This window comes from Neurospora hispaniola (genome assembly GCF_033458365.1).
Source record: "Neurospora hispaniola strain FGSC 10403 chromosome Unknown B0T23scaffold_6, whole genome shotgun sequence".
NCBI lineage: Eukaryota > Fungi > Ascomycota > Sordariomycetes > Sordariales > Sordariaceae > Neurospora > Neurospora hispaniola.
The window spans coordinates 2,602,881-2,615,945 of NW_026944411.1; the positions used below are offsets into that span (position 1 = coordinate 2,602,881).

General features: G+C 52.4%; 7 protein-coding genes across 7 annotated transcripts; 4 read left to right on the forward strand and 3 right to left on the reverse strand.

The window, feature by feature from the left end:
• Nucleotides 1-125: 125 nt before the first annotated feature.
• B0T23DRAFT_342795 (PDCD5-related protein) lies at nt 126-1,134 on the forward strand. Its single transcript, XM_062835909.1, has 3 exons — nt 126-303; nt 445-557; nt 646-1,134. The coding sequence occupies exons 1-3, from the start codon at nt 280-282 to the stop codon at nt 929-931; spliced, it is 423 nt and encodes a 140-aa protein (XP_062691068.1). The 5' UTR covers nt 126-279; the 3' UTR covers nt 932-1,134.
• A 67-nt stretch (nt 1,135-1,201) lies between these two features.
• B0T23DRAFT_320614 (coenzyme Q biosynthesis protein Coq4-domain-containing protein) lies at nt 1,202-2,324 on the reverse strand (the record flags this gene model as incomplete). Its single annotated transcript, XM_062835182.1, has 2 exons — nt 1,202-1,980; nt 2,060-2,324. 2 exons carry the CDS (start codon nt 2,322-2,324, stop codon nt 1,202-1,204), a joined length of 1,044 nt encoding a protein of 347 aa, XP_062691069.1.
• A 483-nt stretch (nt 2,325-2,807) lies between these two features.
• Nucleotides 2,808-4,628, forward strand: B0T23DRAFT_199807 (uncharacterized protein). The gene is made up of 2 exons (XM_062833359.1): nt 2,808-3,245; nt 3,303-4,628. Exons 1-2 carry the CDS (start codon nt 3,036-3,038, stop codon nt 4,605-4,607), a joined length of 1,515 nt encoding a protein of 504 aa, XP_062691070.1. The 5' UTR covers nt 2,808-3,035; the 3' UTR covers nt 4,608-4,628.
• A 2,794-nt stretch (nt 4,629-7,422) lies between these two features.
• Nucleotides 7,423-8,662, forward strand: B0T23DRAFT_430834 (uncharacterized protein; the record flags this gene model as incomplete). The annotated part of the gene is made up of 2 exons (XM_062840272.1): nt 7,423-8,114; nt 8,236-8,662. The coding sequence occupies 2 exons, from the start codon at nt 7,423-7,425 to the stop codon at nt 8,660-8,662; spliced, it is 1,119 nt and encodes a 372-aa protein (XP_062691071.1).
• B0T23DRAFT_385289 (uncharacterized protein) lies at nt 8,584-9,234 on the forward strand. The gene has a single exon (XM_062837527.1). It carries the CDS (start codon nt 8,810-8,812, stop codon nt 9,185-9,187), a length of 378 nt encoding a protein of 125 aa, XP_062691072.1. The 5' UTR covers nt 8,584-8,809; the 3' UTR covers nt 9,188-9,234.
• Nucleotides 9,235-10,187: 953 nt separating this feature from the next.
• B0T23DRAFT_199883 (small GTPase RAC) lies at nt 10,188-11,541 on the reverse strand. Its single transcript, XM_062833361.1, has 6 exons — nt 11,401-11,541; nt 11,209-11,241; nt 11,073-11,131; nt 10,811-10,991; nt 10,506-10,738; nt 10,188-10,426 (listed from the first exon to the last, which is right to left on the reverse strand). The coding sequence occupies exons 1-6, from the start codon at nt 11,431-11,433 to the stop codon at nt 10,363-10,365; spliced, it is 603 nt and encodes a 200-aa protein (XP_062691073.1). The 5' UTR covers nt 11,434-11,541; the 3' UTR covers nt 10,188-10,362.
• Nucleotides 11,542-12,122: 581 nt separating this feature from the next.
• Nucleotides 12,123-12,918, reverse strand: B0T23DRAFT_385292 (uncharacterized protein). Its single transcript, XM_062837528.1, has one exon. The coding sequence runs from the start codon at nt 12,889-12,891 to the stop codon at nt 12,667-12,669; it is 225 nt and encodes a 74-aa protein (XP_062691074.1). The 5' UTR covers nt 12,892-12,918; the 3' UTR covers nt 12,123-12,666.
• Between the last annotated feature and the right edge of the window lie 147 nt (nt 12,919-13,065).

A 13,065-nucleotide genomic window follows, 5' to 3' on the forward strand; every position in this document is an offset into this window, starting at 1 on the left:
ATGCTGCTGTGTAAACAATGTCGTTGTGATACCCCTATTGTGACCCCTGATCAGATCCGCTACCTACGTAACTTATCGCTATGCCTGCCCCACTAAAAACTTCCCTCAAGACCCCAAGCAACCCCGCGATCGCCGTGCTTCCCTTCCGTCCATCATCGCAACAACCTAAACCTCCTACAGCAAACCAAGCGCTTTACCACACTTCAAACACTCAAGAACCATTTCTCGAACCCTTAAGCTAGTCGCCAACCTACCACGAATCCATCCAACTCGTCAAAGATGGATGACTCTGAGCTCGAGAAGGTGCGCATCCCATCTCCTTTTTACCGCCAGCCCATAGTAGCATCAACAGACATTCACAGATGCGGCGCACGAATGACACCTTGATGGCTGTATACCGTAACATCACCTTTTGTATGTACTAACATTTTTACTTCATGACAGATCAGGAAGGCCCGTCTTGAACAGCTCAAGGCGCAAGGCGGCGGCGGTGGTGGTCCCAAGGCCGGTGGTCCCTCCGGCGCCGGTGGGCAAGGTGGTCAGGAAGCTTCTAGACAGTAAGTTACGGCCTCTCCGTTGTTTCCCTCCCCCGCCCCCACCTCTCCCTTTGCAAATGCTGACAACCTCCTTTCTTCCCACAAACAGACAAGAAGCCGAAGCCCGCAAAGCTATGCTCAACCAGATCCTCATGCCCGAAGCCGCCGATCGGCTGGGCCGCATCCGACTCGTCAAGGAGGAGCGCGCGACCGACATTGAGAACCGGCTGATGATGCTGGCGCAGACGGGCCAGCTCCGCTCGAAAGTGACGGAAGAGCAGCTCAAGGAGCTGCTGAACGCCGTGGCGGATAACAAGGAGGCGGAGAAGATTGTAGTGACGAGGAGGAAGGGGTGGGGGTTAGATGATGATGATGATGACTTGTTTGATTTGTAGGTGGGACATTGGGTTGAGACACAGAGATATATACCTGGGAGGAAGGGGGAACGAAGGAGTTTCATGGCCTTAACGGTTATTAATGGCATTATCGCTTTCTTATGAATGACATGAGGACGATAGTCCATGTTCAAGTTTGGGAGTATGAACGAGTTGGGGTCAAAGAGGCGTCGTAATGAATTCGCTGAGGGTGGAAATACAATATGTTCTACATTAGTTTCACCGAGGGGCTCGGGTCCATCATCTCCCCAACGATGCCCCATGATCCGTCTATCCTCTTATAGCCGAAGACCCAACAACCTCGCCAACCTTCTCAACCACCTCATTCTTCATCTCTTTCACCCGTTCCGCCACCACCTCAGCTTCCTTCTCCGCCTTCTGGATGATGTCCTCTGTCCCGCGCCCACTCAGCATCCGCTCCATCTCTTTTCTCCTCCTCTTCTCTTCCCTCTCCCGCTTCCTGATCTCCCTCAAATCCGGCGGCGGTTCCACGCCCAGCTCCCTCCTCAAATCATTCACATCCCGCTCCAACTCCTCCTCCCAAAAGACGTTGATCACCTCCTTGGCCCGCAGTCCATTCTTAACTGCCCAGGGGAAGTAAATCTTCCTAAACCGCTTCTGCTCGCTCTTCTTCATCGTGAACGCCGCGAAAACACTGAACCCCGTCATCGGCAACAATGTATTCGCAAACTCAAACGCCTTTAGCGCCACCTCACCCTCCCGGACGATCGGCAGGCCCGTCAAAGCGTGGTAGAAATCGTGGCACTCGCGGTACCGCTGCATCACGTACGCGCACTCCTCGTCGTCGATGTACCGCACCGCCGAGCGCGTGTCGGGAGATACCCCTTCGCGGTCGAGCCAGTCAATGTAGGTCCGTCCGACGGTATTGGGCGGCAGAGAACGCAGGTAGGGGATGTTGAGAGATTGGGAGGTGATGCGCGGTCGTTGGCGCAGGATGCGACGCCCTGTGGGGTGAGACAGCATGGCGTCGCGCAGGCGGTAGATGAAGTAGGGCGTTGCGGTGGCTTCGGCAAAGGAGGCTATTAGGTCTGTGGGAACATCAAGAGGATGATTAGTTCAGTTGGACAGGAGACTAGGTGGAGAGAGATGGACGGGGACGAAACGGACCGCCGCGCCGGGGGTCGGCGAGGGAGATGAGGCCTGAGCCGACGAAGAGGCCGAAGCGCTCGAGGCGAGTGAGAGGGACATGGCCAGGGTAGTTTGGTGGTGGGCGGTTGAGGGCCGAGAATTGTCTTGTTTGCTGTGTCTGGATCTGGGTCGGTGGTGTTGGTGATGTGCTGCTGATGGCGGCACATACGGCAGGCCGGATTGCATTCTGGCCGCTGGCGCGAGCTACAAGAGCCGCGGATCGTCTGAGGGCCGTCGCTTCCATTGTCAAGCGCAATTCGGACAACCAGGAGGAAGCCCTAGGGTTGGAGTAGAGATGGGGATGGACGAGGAACACGCAATTCCTCCAGAGCTCGAGTGGTTGTCAAGTTGTAGACGTAAGTGGTGGTTCGATCCGTTCGGATGCGGAAACCGAGCATGTAACAACTGCGATAACGACAGCGATAAGGACTTACGTACCGTAGGGGCCGCGGTAGCTCAAGGTGAGGGGAGCTCCTGCTCGGTGAAAGTCGAGGTATGACAATTCACCGTGGGAGATGATAAATACCGTAAATTACGTTGCACAGGACAACTGCGTAACTTTCACTTCAGTTCGCTCTTTCTTGACGACCACTTGAACATCTTGGACCTATGCAAGGGCTAGTGTGACCAGTCCCGCTCAAACAACTCCCAAAGAGGAAATCAAGCTTCCATCCAAGACCTCTCATCGAGATCCATAGTCTCTAGAAACAGGTATGTAGGCGAGAAATGGGAACAGGTGGAAGGTTTCAGCTGGTTGCTTGACACGATGCAGTGACACCCTGGGATTTATGCCTTTGTTTTCACCCTCACTTACGCTTTTCTGGTTTAATACACATCATCTTTTATCTCTCTTTGGCCTTCACATTTGATCTTCCAACTTAAAGGCTTTGTTACAAATACTTGACTCTTTTGGTTACTCCCCATCCGTATCACGTTTACACAGTATCTGATCAAAATGGCAAAAAGGAAACGTGAAGCGGCAGCAGCAAAGGAGAAGGTTAAGAAGAGGAACACCCGAGAAAAAAGCCAGATAAGGGCTCTCGATATGGAAGCATACGAAGAGCTGCTCATATGGGCAAAAGATAAAGGTATCAATCTCAACGGCGTCGAGCCCAGGCGGATACCAGGCCGAGGTATGGGAATAGTGGCTACAAAGCCACTCGAGGTAAGTAATTTTCATCATGTTAAACTATTGGTTTCGATCAACTAACAATATCATCAGGAAGACGAAACTATTCTAACAGTTCCCTCTACCACTCTTCGGACGTATGAAACCGTCCACCCTTCCATATCCCGTGCTCTACCCAAGGACATCTCCATCCACGGTCTCCTAGCTGCCGATCTTGCCTTTGACCCTCCTCCGTCCGCCAAGTACCGGCAATGGAACGCCGTCTGTCCTTCGCGTAAAGATATTTGGGACTATTTGCCTCTAACATGGGATCACCGACTACGACAGTTCCTGCCCAAAAAGGCGCTGGAGCTACTTCTAAAGCAGGAGGCCAAATTTGAGAAGGACTGGTCCATGGTCCAACAGTCTCAGCTCCTCTCTTCAAAGCCTGGCCAGAAAGAGAACAAGAGCTTGGAAGAGGAAGAATGCGGAACACTGAATAAGAGCATAACAAGAGAAGACTACCTCTACGCCTGGCTTCTTGTCAACACCCGCACCTTCTACCACGAAACCCCAAAGACGAAGAAGTTCAATAAAGAAGACAGAATGGTCCTGCAGCCAGTCGCAGACCTGTTTAACCACACCTCTTACGACCCATCAGCCGAAGATACGGAAGGCAACAGAAAAACCTGCTCAGTCGCCTTCTCACCGACCGCCTTCACCATCACCACCACCCGCCCCTACGCCGCCGGCGAAGAAGTCTACATCTGCTACGGTAACCACTCCAACGATTTCCTCCTAATCGAATATGGCTTTCTCTTTGATGAAAACGTCTGGGACGAAGTCTGCATAGATGATGCCATCCTTCCTTTACTCGACCAAGCCCAAACCCACTCCCGATCCCAACAACAGCAGCAGCAACCACCAAGGAAAGTAACTCGAAGACTCAACGAACGAGGCAAAAAAGACCCCAAGTCACAAGCGTCACAACAGCAACCACCAAAATCCCCCAAAGAAGTCCTCGAGGAAACTGGCTTCCTAGGCAACTACAACCTCGATCCGCGCAACCCCACAGGCTGCTACCGTACACAGGTCGCACTTCGCGCCCTTGCCGCTCTTGCAGACAGTCCAGGGCCGCAAGGTGAAAAGAAGTTCCGGGCCTTCATCGACTACGGCCAAGACCCGTGGGAGGAATCACCGGAGGAACAGACGAAGCTGAATACCTTGCTGGCACAAGCGCTGAAGCGATGGAGCTCAGATGTTATTGAAAAGAAGATTCGGGACGGGTTGGATAACTTGGAGTGGGGGGAGGGACATGAAGGTGTAATGGGGAGGGAGTGTCATAGGGGGTTGTTGTCGATGAGGTGGATGCAGGTGGGGAGGATGGTTGATAGGGCTTTGAAGGAGCTTGAGGGCTGAGAGGTGAAGACTGGGTTTTTGGGGAGAGAGGAGAGGAGAGGGAGGGGTAAGAAAGGGGGGCAGGAATGGCTATTGACAGAGCAGGACTGGAGGAAACGGGGGACAGGAGAAAAGCCCAGGGTTGTGTCACAGGCTGGGAACATAGATGGACAGCTTAACTAAACCCTCGCCCGACGAAATATGCTTATTAATTCGAGTGCCAGCAGGGATGCCGACTGGGCGGTCCGTTTAGCGGCTGCTCATCTGTCATTGCACGGTGGTCGTCCCGGAACCGGATGTTTTCCTCAAGTGTCCTCGTGCTGGCTGTTGAAATCCCCGATTTACGTCCATGTTGGAGGGTAGTGGAATCATTCTCTCCGGGGTATCTTCGAGTTCCAAGGTATTCGCTCCCTCCTAAGGACATGTTTTCTGCCGTTCTCTCCTTCCAGCTGACAACCACCCGGCACCCGTCGTTCGCCCAATCCGGCTTCCTACTGGCAGGCACACCTCGCTTTGACCGGCCGGCCGCCCCTTCCGTCCCGTCTCATCCGCCCAGGCGGCCCCAACCGGTGGTGGTTTCTGCCCTTATAAATCCCAGTTCCAGGCCTTCCTTCCACCACATCCAGTCTTCCACACACCCGCGCGGTGGTCCGTTGGTGTAATGGGCAGCACACAACCTTGTTCAACCCATACTTCCACAAACCGGTATGACTGCTACCACCACGAGGTTCCCAGTTCGACCCGGACCGGGAACAGTCACATGGGAATTTTCCAACTCCCTGATCCAGAGTATGGTCATATTCCCCAAAGAGAGATGACACCGGCTACCACTATCGTCAGAGGAGCATTCTAGCAACTCGTTCGGTGAGACACATAGAGTCATATTAGCAGTTTGTGAGAAGTTGCAGGGACGGAGAAATACCTGATCTGTACATACGTGCCCAAGCATTGTGCCGGTATTACTAGTTGTTGGGATTAGCTTGACTCGATTACGGGTGGACGCACCTTGTTGTGATGGAGAAGAGAGAGCTAAGGCCTGCAACTGTCTACTGCCGCGGTGTTAGGCCTCCCGTTCAGGCGAGAAGCGCATACCTTGATGGACGCATTAAGCTATGGCCTGCTTCCAGGACCCTGATAGGAGAGTGGGTGGGTTGGGGTTAGGTACCTGTTCGACCCAGGTGCGGATTCGGAAGACATCTTTTTTTCTTTTTTTTTCTTTTATTCTTTTTTTTTTTTTTCTCTCCTCTCTTTTTCCAGCGGAATAGGATTCGCTGGTATCCAGGGCTCTAAGCCAGAATTCTCACTTGATAGGAGCAGCCTCCAGGGTACCTATGGCTTATAGACTCTGTACATTCCGATGATGTTGACTAACGCAGAGCCTGTAAAGAGGATCCTCAACTATGGAACTGTATAGCAGCTTGTTAGTGTCCTAGGCTAAGGATAGGTAGATGTTGCCTTGCAACGTGAACCCGGGTGGCAAGTCTCTCCGGTATGTGAGTAATCCTGGTCCCTAGGCTTGTTTGTATATCGGCGAGTCTTTAGACGCTGATTATTTGGCTTTGCAGTTTGCTGTCGACCTTGAACGACCCGATATGTGCGAGTATCTGCTCGAACATGTCGTGAACAAGAATTTCGAGGACCACACCGATGTGTCTGCCTCCACTATAGCAATCGAAAAAGTTGCGCCCGCATTTGTGGCTGTCTCTCGGGTCGATACTTCTTCTGAAATCCGCCGCCTATTCGAAGATGATGAGCTCTTGGGCACGCTCAACTTCCCGCCTTAACAACTCGCCATAGTCCGAACCCTAGAGAATCCCGCTCTCTGTGCCCGATACCTCGAGGTTAAGCTTTTTTCTCTCGATATTATTGATTTGTTTGGCCGTATCGCACTTGCGTAGGCCGCTGCTCTCGATTAGCCGGCGGTAGCCGAACTCTCCCTAGAGTCTGGCGCTGGTACGAGTATTGCGGATGAGAAGAAGTCTGCGCTTCACTATCCTGTGAAGTCTCAGTCCACGAGGGTTGCCGACTCAGTGCTTGAGAATAGAGCAGATACTTTAGCCCGCGACGTCTCGGGTGTACGCCTTAGCACGAGGTTCCTAGGGTCCCGGATAGTGAACATCTTGTCAGGCTCCTCGTCATAAAAGCCCAGGCCGATGTTGAAGCCAAAGACTGTCTCTATGAACGCACATCAATGCATCTGACGGCGGCTCATAGCTCAGAGGGAAACGCCGCAGTGTTGGTAAAGTACGGCGAAGCAACCTTCAAAGCAACGACAAAGACGCAGCTCGTGAGTTGAGTGCTAGTTCGAGGTCGAGGGTGGTCCTGCTGGAAGACTCGAAGGAGGAGACTCGGTGGTTCGTGGACTTGGAACGGAGCATTGGGAAAGAGAAGGTGAGTGTGAGCATCTTCCAAGTTCCCAACTGATCGTTTCTATGGCTCGGACTGGCTATGAGATCTTGTAAACTCTCATGTTGTAGGTGGCTGACACCTTGAAGATGATGAGAATCACAAAATGGTGGAGATAAGTGATTCTGGGGGTGACCTTGGATGGCATTTCGGTGGGTACTTCTCCACTGCTGCAGCGAACGGCCCCACCAATGCGGGACGAGCTCCACGCGCTGCGAGTGGAAGTGCGAGACCCCAATTCTTATCCTTCTCCGCCTTTGCAATTGAAACGGCAGAAAAAATAATCGGGGAAAACGAAGCAGGCATTCCTTCCCTCCCTTTCCCATTTTGTGAAACGATCCAGAACAGCTGTCAAGAACGATTCTTTGGATCTGTCTCTTCAAATCAATTGAGATTATTGCCCTCGCTGAACGAACGAAAACCAATCAACATGGGCAAGTCTACCAAGGACTCCAAGAAGCGCTCGCGCACCGCCGAGGAGGATGTCAACTCCATCGCTGTTGTTAAGAAGAGCAAGCTCGACGAGTCTGGCAACGCCGAGGTCACCAAGGTCGAGACTGAGGCCCCCAAAGTGAAGAAGGACAAGAAGGAAAAGAAGGAGAAGAAGTCCAAGACCGAGACCACAGAGGAGCCCAAGGAGGAGAAGAAGGAAAAGAAGGACAAGAAGAAGGACAAGAAGGAGAAGAAGGACAAGGCCGCTGCCACCGAGGAATCCAAGACCGAGGAGAAGACCGAGGAGTCCACCGACAAGAAGAGCAAGAAGAAGGACAAGAAGAAGAACAAGGACAAGACCGAGGAGAAGAAGACTGAGGATGGTGGAGAGGAGGCCACCAACGAGGAGGAACAGTCGCAAGCCAACGGCGCCAAGGGAGCCCGCTTCATCATCTTCGTCGGCAACATGCCCTACTCGGTCACCGCCGACAACATCAAGGAGCACTTCGCGTCGGTGCACCCCATCTCTGTCCGCCTGCTCACCCACCGCGACAACCCGACCAAGTCCAAGGGGACCGCCTTTGTCGAGTTCGGCCGCTTCGACCACATGAAGACGGCGCTCGAGAAGTTCCACCACAGCGAAATGTTGGATGACAAGGGCGTGCCGAGGAAGATTAACGTTGAGCTGAGGTTCGTTTTATTTTACCCACCAAAACTTGCATCTCCCCTTCCCTCCCTCTTTTTATTTTTCTATCTTCTTCAAAAGACCAAAAAAATTAACTAACATGACTATTTTTGCCCAAACCAACAGCGCCGGCGGAGGAGGCAAGACCGCCCACCGCCAAGACAAGATCAAGGAGAAGAACCGCAAGCTCAACGAGGAGCGTCTGAACCGCCAGCAGAATCAGGAGAAGGCTAAGCAGGAGAAGGCCGCTGCCAAGGCCAATGGTGACGGTGACGCTGCTGCTGCTGATGGTGCTGCTGCTCCTGCGCCGGAGAGAAACGACGAGGATGCTATCCACCCTTCGAGGAGAGCGCGTGTCGCATACGACGGTAACCCTGGCGGTGGTGATTTTGATGAGGAGGATTCGTACGGTGGTGGCGGTGGTGGTGGTGGTTTTGGTGGTCGCGGTCGTGGACGTGGTGGTGGACGTGGCCGTGGCGGTGGCCGTGGTGGTGGTGGACGTGGTCGCGGTGGTGGTCGTGGTGGTGGTCGTGGTGGCTACAAGAAGTGGTAGTAGGACTCGCTACTGCGACGGTTTGAGGGCCTATGGAGCGGTTGATGGCTTGGGGATGGGAAAACTCCGGCTGGACTGATTTGATCCGGGGTTTGAGAATCGCATTGGTCATGGCTTCCTGAAATACGTTTTGGACAAGCTATTGCTATGCTTTGTCTGAGCATTGAAAGCGCCTCTGGATGGGAATCTTGCCTAGACCTCAGTTGGTTTCTGATTTTTGGTTCCCTGGCGGGGTGTCCGTTGTTTCATTTTCTTTTTTCATGTTGTTATCAGCGTGTTGTTGTCCACGTTTTGTTTATACTATTATTACTTTGCATTGACGATCGGATTACAGTTTCATCCAAGGAAATGTGTGGGATGGAAAGAAGAAATGGATACATATCGACTTCAAGTTCAGTCAAAAGGAGTCCGAGAGCAAGGAACTTTTATGATACCCCAAAATACGTGCCTTTCATCGAGCCTTTTCTTTTGATAGATGGATGGGTAAAGCCGGAGAAACTGATATTTTGCAGACTATCAAATTGAGTTTCCCTCTGTTGCTGCGCCGCTCATCCTCAATCGACAGTTTTCACTGACTGTATGTGATGTTCCCCTTTTTGTATGCGATGACTCGATGAACAGAGGCACCAACGAGGCTCGAGGCATGTAGGAAGAAAGCCATCATTGTAAACTTTGATTTACCTTCGACCAGTCCGTCGCCCGGGACTGATTCCACGATCACTCAACTTATGTAAGAGAAGGATTATGGAGGTTTTTGATCACGGGATGAAATGTCGGCCCTTCGTTTTCAGGTTGTATTCACATCGACGACTTACGGAACGGTAATGGAAGAGCTTGGATGACACAAAACATGGTACAAGAATGACCCGGTAGATAACTGCTATGGTGAACCGGAACTCATCTGTGTCCGTAGAGAAAGCGCATAAAAGCAGTGGACCACGGCTTGATCTGAACTAGTTTGCATGGCACTCCCTCGATCTAGCCTACCGACCTACGACTACATTCCCCTTGCCCCGGTCCTACTCTTTCCTCTTCTCGTCCTGTCTAACCCTCCCTTCCTCCACTAAACGATCCTCCTATCCACCCCCACTCTCCTAGACTCTCCTTGTATATTCTCTTCTACTCAAGCGAGTGAAATTGTACCATGGGATCGACGGCACATCCCTCATTTCTTCCCTTTTCTCGTCCATACCCGCCGATTGTGACCTTTCCTTGCATCAGTTCCCCCCATAATCACCTGCCTGCAAAAAGAGTGTCGTCGCATGTTATACGCCCGCCGCCCTATCCGTTACTTTGGAGGATGAATGGATGCACTTCACACCAGCATCATCGGTCGGCACTAGATAGATGAGATCGTAGCGGTCCACTTCTGCTTTCTCTTCGGGGTAGTAGTAGTAGAGGGATAGATCCAAAAAGATGAGAATGAAAAGACAGAAAAAAAAAGAGACGAAAACCAGCTTGCGAGTTTATTTCGAGACGATCGGAACAACCAGGAAAAGAAAATCTCATCAACATCTAATTATGTCCGCCGGGTATAGATGGTGTCCCCTCACAATTATCCCCATGGAACACCCTGTTGTTTTGTGCTGATGTCAAGGCGTGCGCTGCGCCCTCGGTAAATGGCCTCATGAGCGTTGGTGTAATGGTGTTGTGATGGTGGTAGTATGTCTGGTGTGGTTTGGTTGGTTGTGGTGAATTAATTAGAGGATAGTGCACTTGGACTTCTTCTTTTCTTGGGTCGTATCGACGCGGTAGAGCACAGCTCTGTTGTTTCGTGTGGGTCAGCATATTGCGTTTCGTTTTCTTATCTGATTGAGAGGGGTCGGGTGGGCAGTGGACTTACCTGATGGCCTCGTCGAAAACAGACTTGAGATTCCTTTGGGTAAGGGCAGAGCACTCGAGGTACTTCCTCGCGCCGATCTCCTTGGCGCAGTTGACACCCATCTCGAACGTTATCGGAGCCATGCGTTTCTGGCTCAGGCTCTGAATGGTATCGGGGTCCTCGCGCAAATCGAGCTTGGTGCCCACCAAAATGATGGGGATACCGGGGGCGTGATGCTGGATCTCGGGGTGCCACTGCCGGAAAAGTCAGCATGTAGGTCCATATGCGTGGCGTCCCCTCCCCCCCCTCATTGCAGAGTTACTCACCTTGGACTTGACGTTGTCGAACGACGGAGGGCTGACGAGCGAAAAGCAGATGAGGAAGACGTCGGTCTGGGGGTACGAAAGCGGGCGCAGTCTGTCGTAATCCTCCTGTCCAGCAGTATCCCAGAGACCCAAGCTCACGGGCTTGCCATCGACCATAACACTCGCCGAGTAATTATCGAAACTATCGCAGCGCGCGTGTCAGTTTCCGGGGTAGTGGTGGCCTAGTTATCGCAGATAAGAGTGTCGAATGGGTTGAACGCACACTGTGGGAATGTATTCGCCGGGGAAGGCATTTGTTGTGTATGAGATGAGAAGACATGTCTGGCAATCAAGGGTTAGTCCTTGCGGGGTGCGGGACACGGTGACTCTGAGAGGGGAAGCGGTGGGAGTGAGTTTACCTTTCCTACAGCACCGTCACCAGTGACGACGCACTAGAAGCAAAAAATCGAGTGTTAGTATCTCTCTTGTGAGCATTGTGCGGTTCTTGATGGATTCGCGACGAGGACGGTAGCGATTGCGGTGGCCGTGTCGGTGTCGATACGGAGCGGTGGTGGAGGTCAGCGGAGAGAGGACTGGCGAGGTCTACGAACCTTGATCGACTGCACGCCTCCGATAGCAGCCATTGTGGGAATGGCTGAGAAAGATGGTTTGGGGGTGGGATTGGTATTAGGGACTCGTGATTAGAGGTTTGGTATGTTGTTGTAGTCGATGTGAAAGCAGCAGTGACGGATCGGAGTGGCAGAAAGTCGTTGGGATACAGAAAAAAAAAGGGTTGGGTCGGTCGGTGCAATCGGTTGAGGCTGGCAGCACAGGTGTGGTGCACTTGTGGACTTCCCTGTATGGTGCACTGGTCTTGCCAAAGTGGTCCTCCTCGTTCAAGAGGCGGGAAGCGGGCGGCGGAGACAGGGAGTAGGCTGGGAATTTGCCCTGGGGCGCGCCTGGACTGGGCGCCCGTTAAAGCCCAGTGCCCTGGTTGGTGGCCGCTGGCTGGTCGCTGGCTGCCACCATTCATGCCGATGTAGCCCCGTCACTGGTCAGTGCTTGGGGACGGGAGTCGGGCAGGGTTTACGGCTGTTACTTTATTGTATCACGGTCTGGGAAGTAGCTTCTTTGTGACGCTGGAGTCGCTGCTGTGCCATCTCACCACTGGTCCTACTCTTTGGTTCGTTACTTATTGCAGTCTGGCAGCCCGAGTACTTGGCAGTGTACTGCGGTAACGAAGAAGTGATGATGGTCAAGTAGCAGTAGATGGTTGGGTCAATTCATCTGACAGTGACAAAAGACAGACAGACCACCAATCACTACCTAACAACAATGTGCGCTCAAAAGCACGGCTCAAGATAATATCGATCTCAAGAGACGGACTGCGTGCTTGCCCAGACAGACCAAAGGGGAATGCGCACTGTCCCTTTCCCACCTCCAGTCACTGCAACAAGTGGCGGCGTGGCGGGGGAAGTCGCACTGAACCACAGGGTAGCCCGTTTCTCCCGTCTGGCGATTCAAATCAAGTGGACCGCTATTTAGCCTTTCAGATCCCATCATTCTTTTCCTGTCGGCGGCATGGCATTCGATTGGGGAGTTGGTCAAAGTCTCCTCACACCTCGGCGTCAAATGCTTCAATCATCGTGGTAATCAAAGACAAGACCAGATCTCTTTGCTCGAAGCAGCAAGCAACAGAGTACTAAATGCTTTGGGACACTTGAAGCAAGGCGCTAACCAGATATCCATATCAGGGGCTTTGTTTGTTGCAAAGTCTTGGCCTTCGGAGGATAGGGGAAATCAGCATCCGGTGACCGAACTCACCCGTTTCGAAACTAAGGATCAAGAGACAGGAGAAGCTCGATCTGTTGGTGATATCATTGCCGACACAATGGTTTCAACTCGACCCAAGTGGAGTAAATGGTGCTGCTTGCTGTCACGCCAAAGTCTAATGGCCACTGACAGACGTCCAGCGACACTAGAATCAGCCGACGGATGGCTACGTCTGAGATTTGGCTCTTGAAGCACAATCTGTAACATATCTCCAGCCAGAGCAACCGCCAAGAGGAAGAAAGCCAAGCCATGAAAAAGGCGCCAGGCATCGTTGTAGTGTATGGGGTGCCCCTGACTTGCTTTTAGCCAAGTCCAGTTCAGGCAATGGCTGGCGGGAGGTGGGAAAAGTTATAGAACTGTCTGATATTGCCTGAGCACGAAAACACCGAAGCTCCCACATGGTTATCGCCATCACTATTGACAGCGGCTGCGATATCCCCCTT

Coding starts and splice junctions, on each gene's coding strand:
- B0T23DRAFT_385289 (XM_062837527.1), top strand. CDS start 8,810: ATGCTTTGTCTGAGCATTGAAAGCGCCTCTGGATGGGAATCTTGCCTA.
- B0T23DRAFT_199883 (XM_062833361.1), bottom strand. CDS start 11,433: ATGGCTGCTATCGGAGGCGTGCAGTCGATCAAG. Junction 10,739..10,810: donor TCGACAACGTCAAGTCCAAG/GTGAGTAACTCT, acceptor CTTTTCCGGCAG/TGGCACCCCGAGATCCAGCA. Junction 10,427..10,505: donor GTTTTCGACGAGGCCATCAG/GTAAGTCCACTG, acceptor ACGAAACAACAG/AGCTGTGCTCTACCGCGTCG.
- B0T23DRAFT_385292 (XM_062837528.1), bottom strand. CDS start 12,891: ATGCCTGGCGCCTTTTTCATGGCTTGGCTTTCTTCCTCTTGGCGGTTG.
- B0T23DRAFT_199807 (XM_062833359.1), top strand. CDS start 3,036: ATGGCAAAAAGGAAACGTGAAGCGGCAGCAGCAAAGGAGAAGGTTAAG. Junction 3,246..3,302: donor TGGCTACAAAGCCACTCGAG/GTAAGTAATTTT, acceptor CAATATCATCAG/GAAGACGAAACTATTCTAAC.
- B0T23DRAFT_342795 (XM_062835909.1), top strand. CDS start 280: ATGGATGACTCTGAGCTCGAGAAG. Junction 304..444: donor ATGACTCTGAGCTCGAGAAG/GTGCGCATCCCA, acceptor ACTTCATGACAG/ATCAGGAAGGCCCGTCTTGA. Junction 558..645: donor GGTCAGGAAGCTTCTAGACA/GTAAGTTACGGC, acceptor TCCCACAAACAG/ACAAGAAGCCGAAGCCCGCA.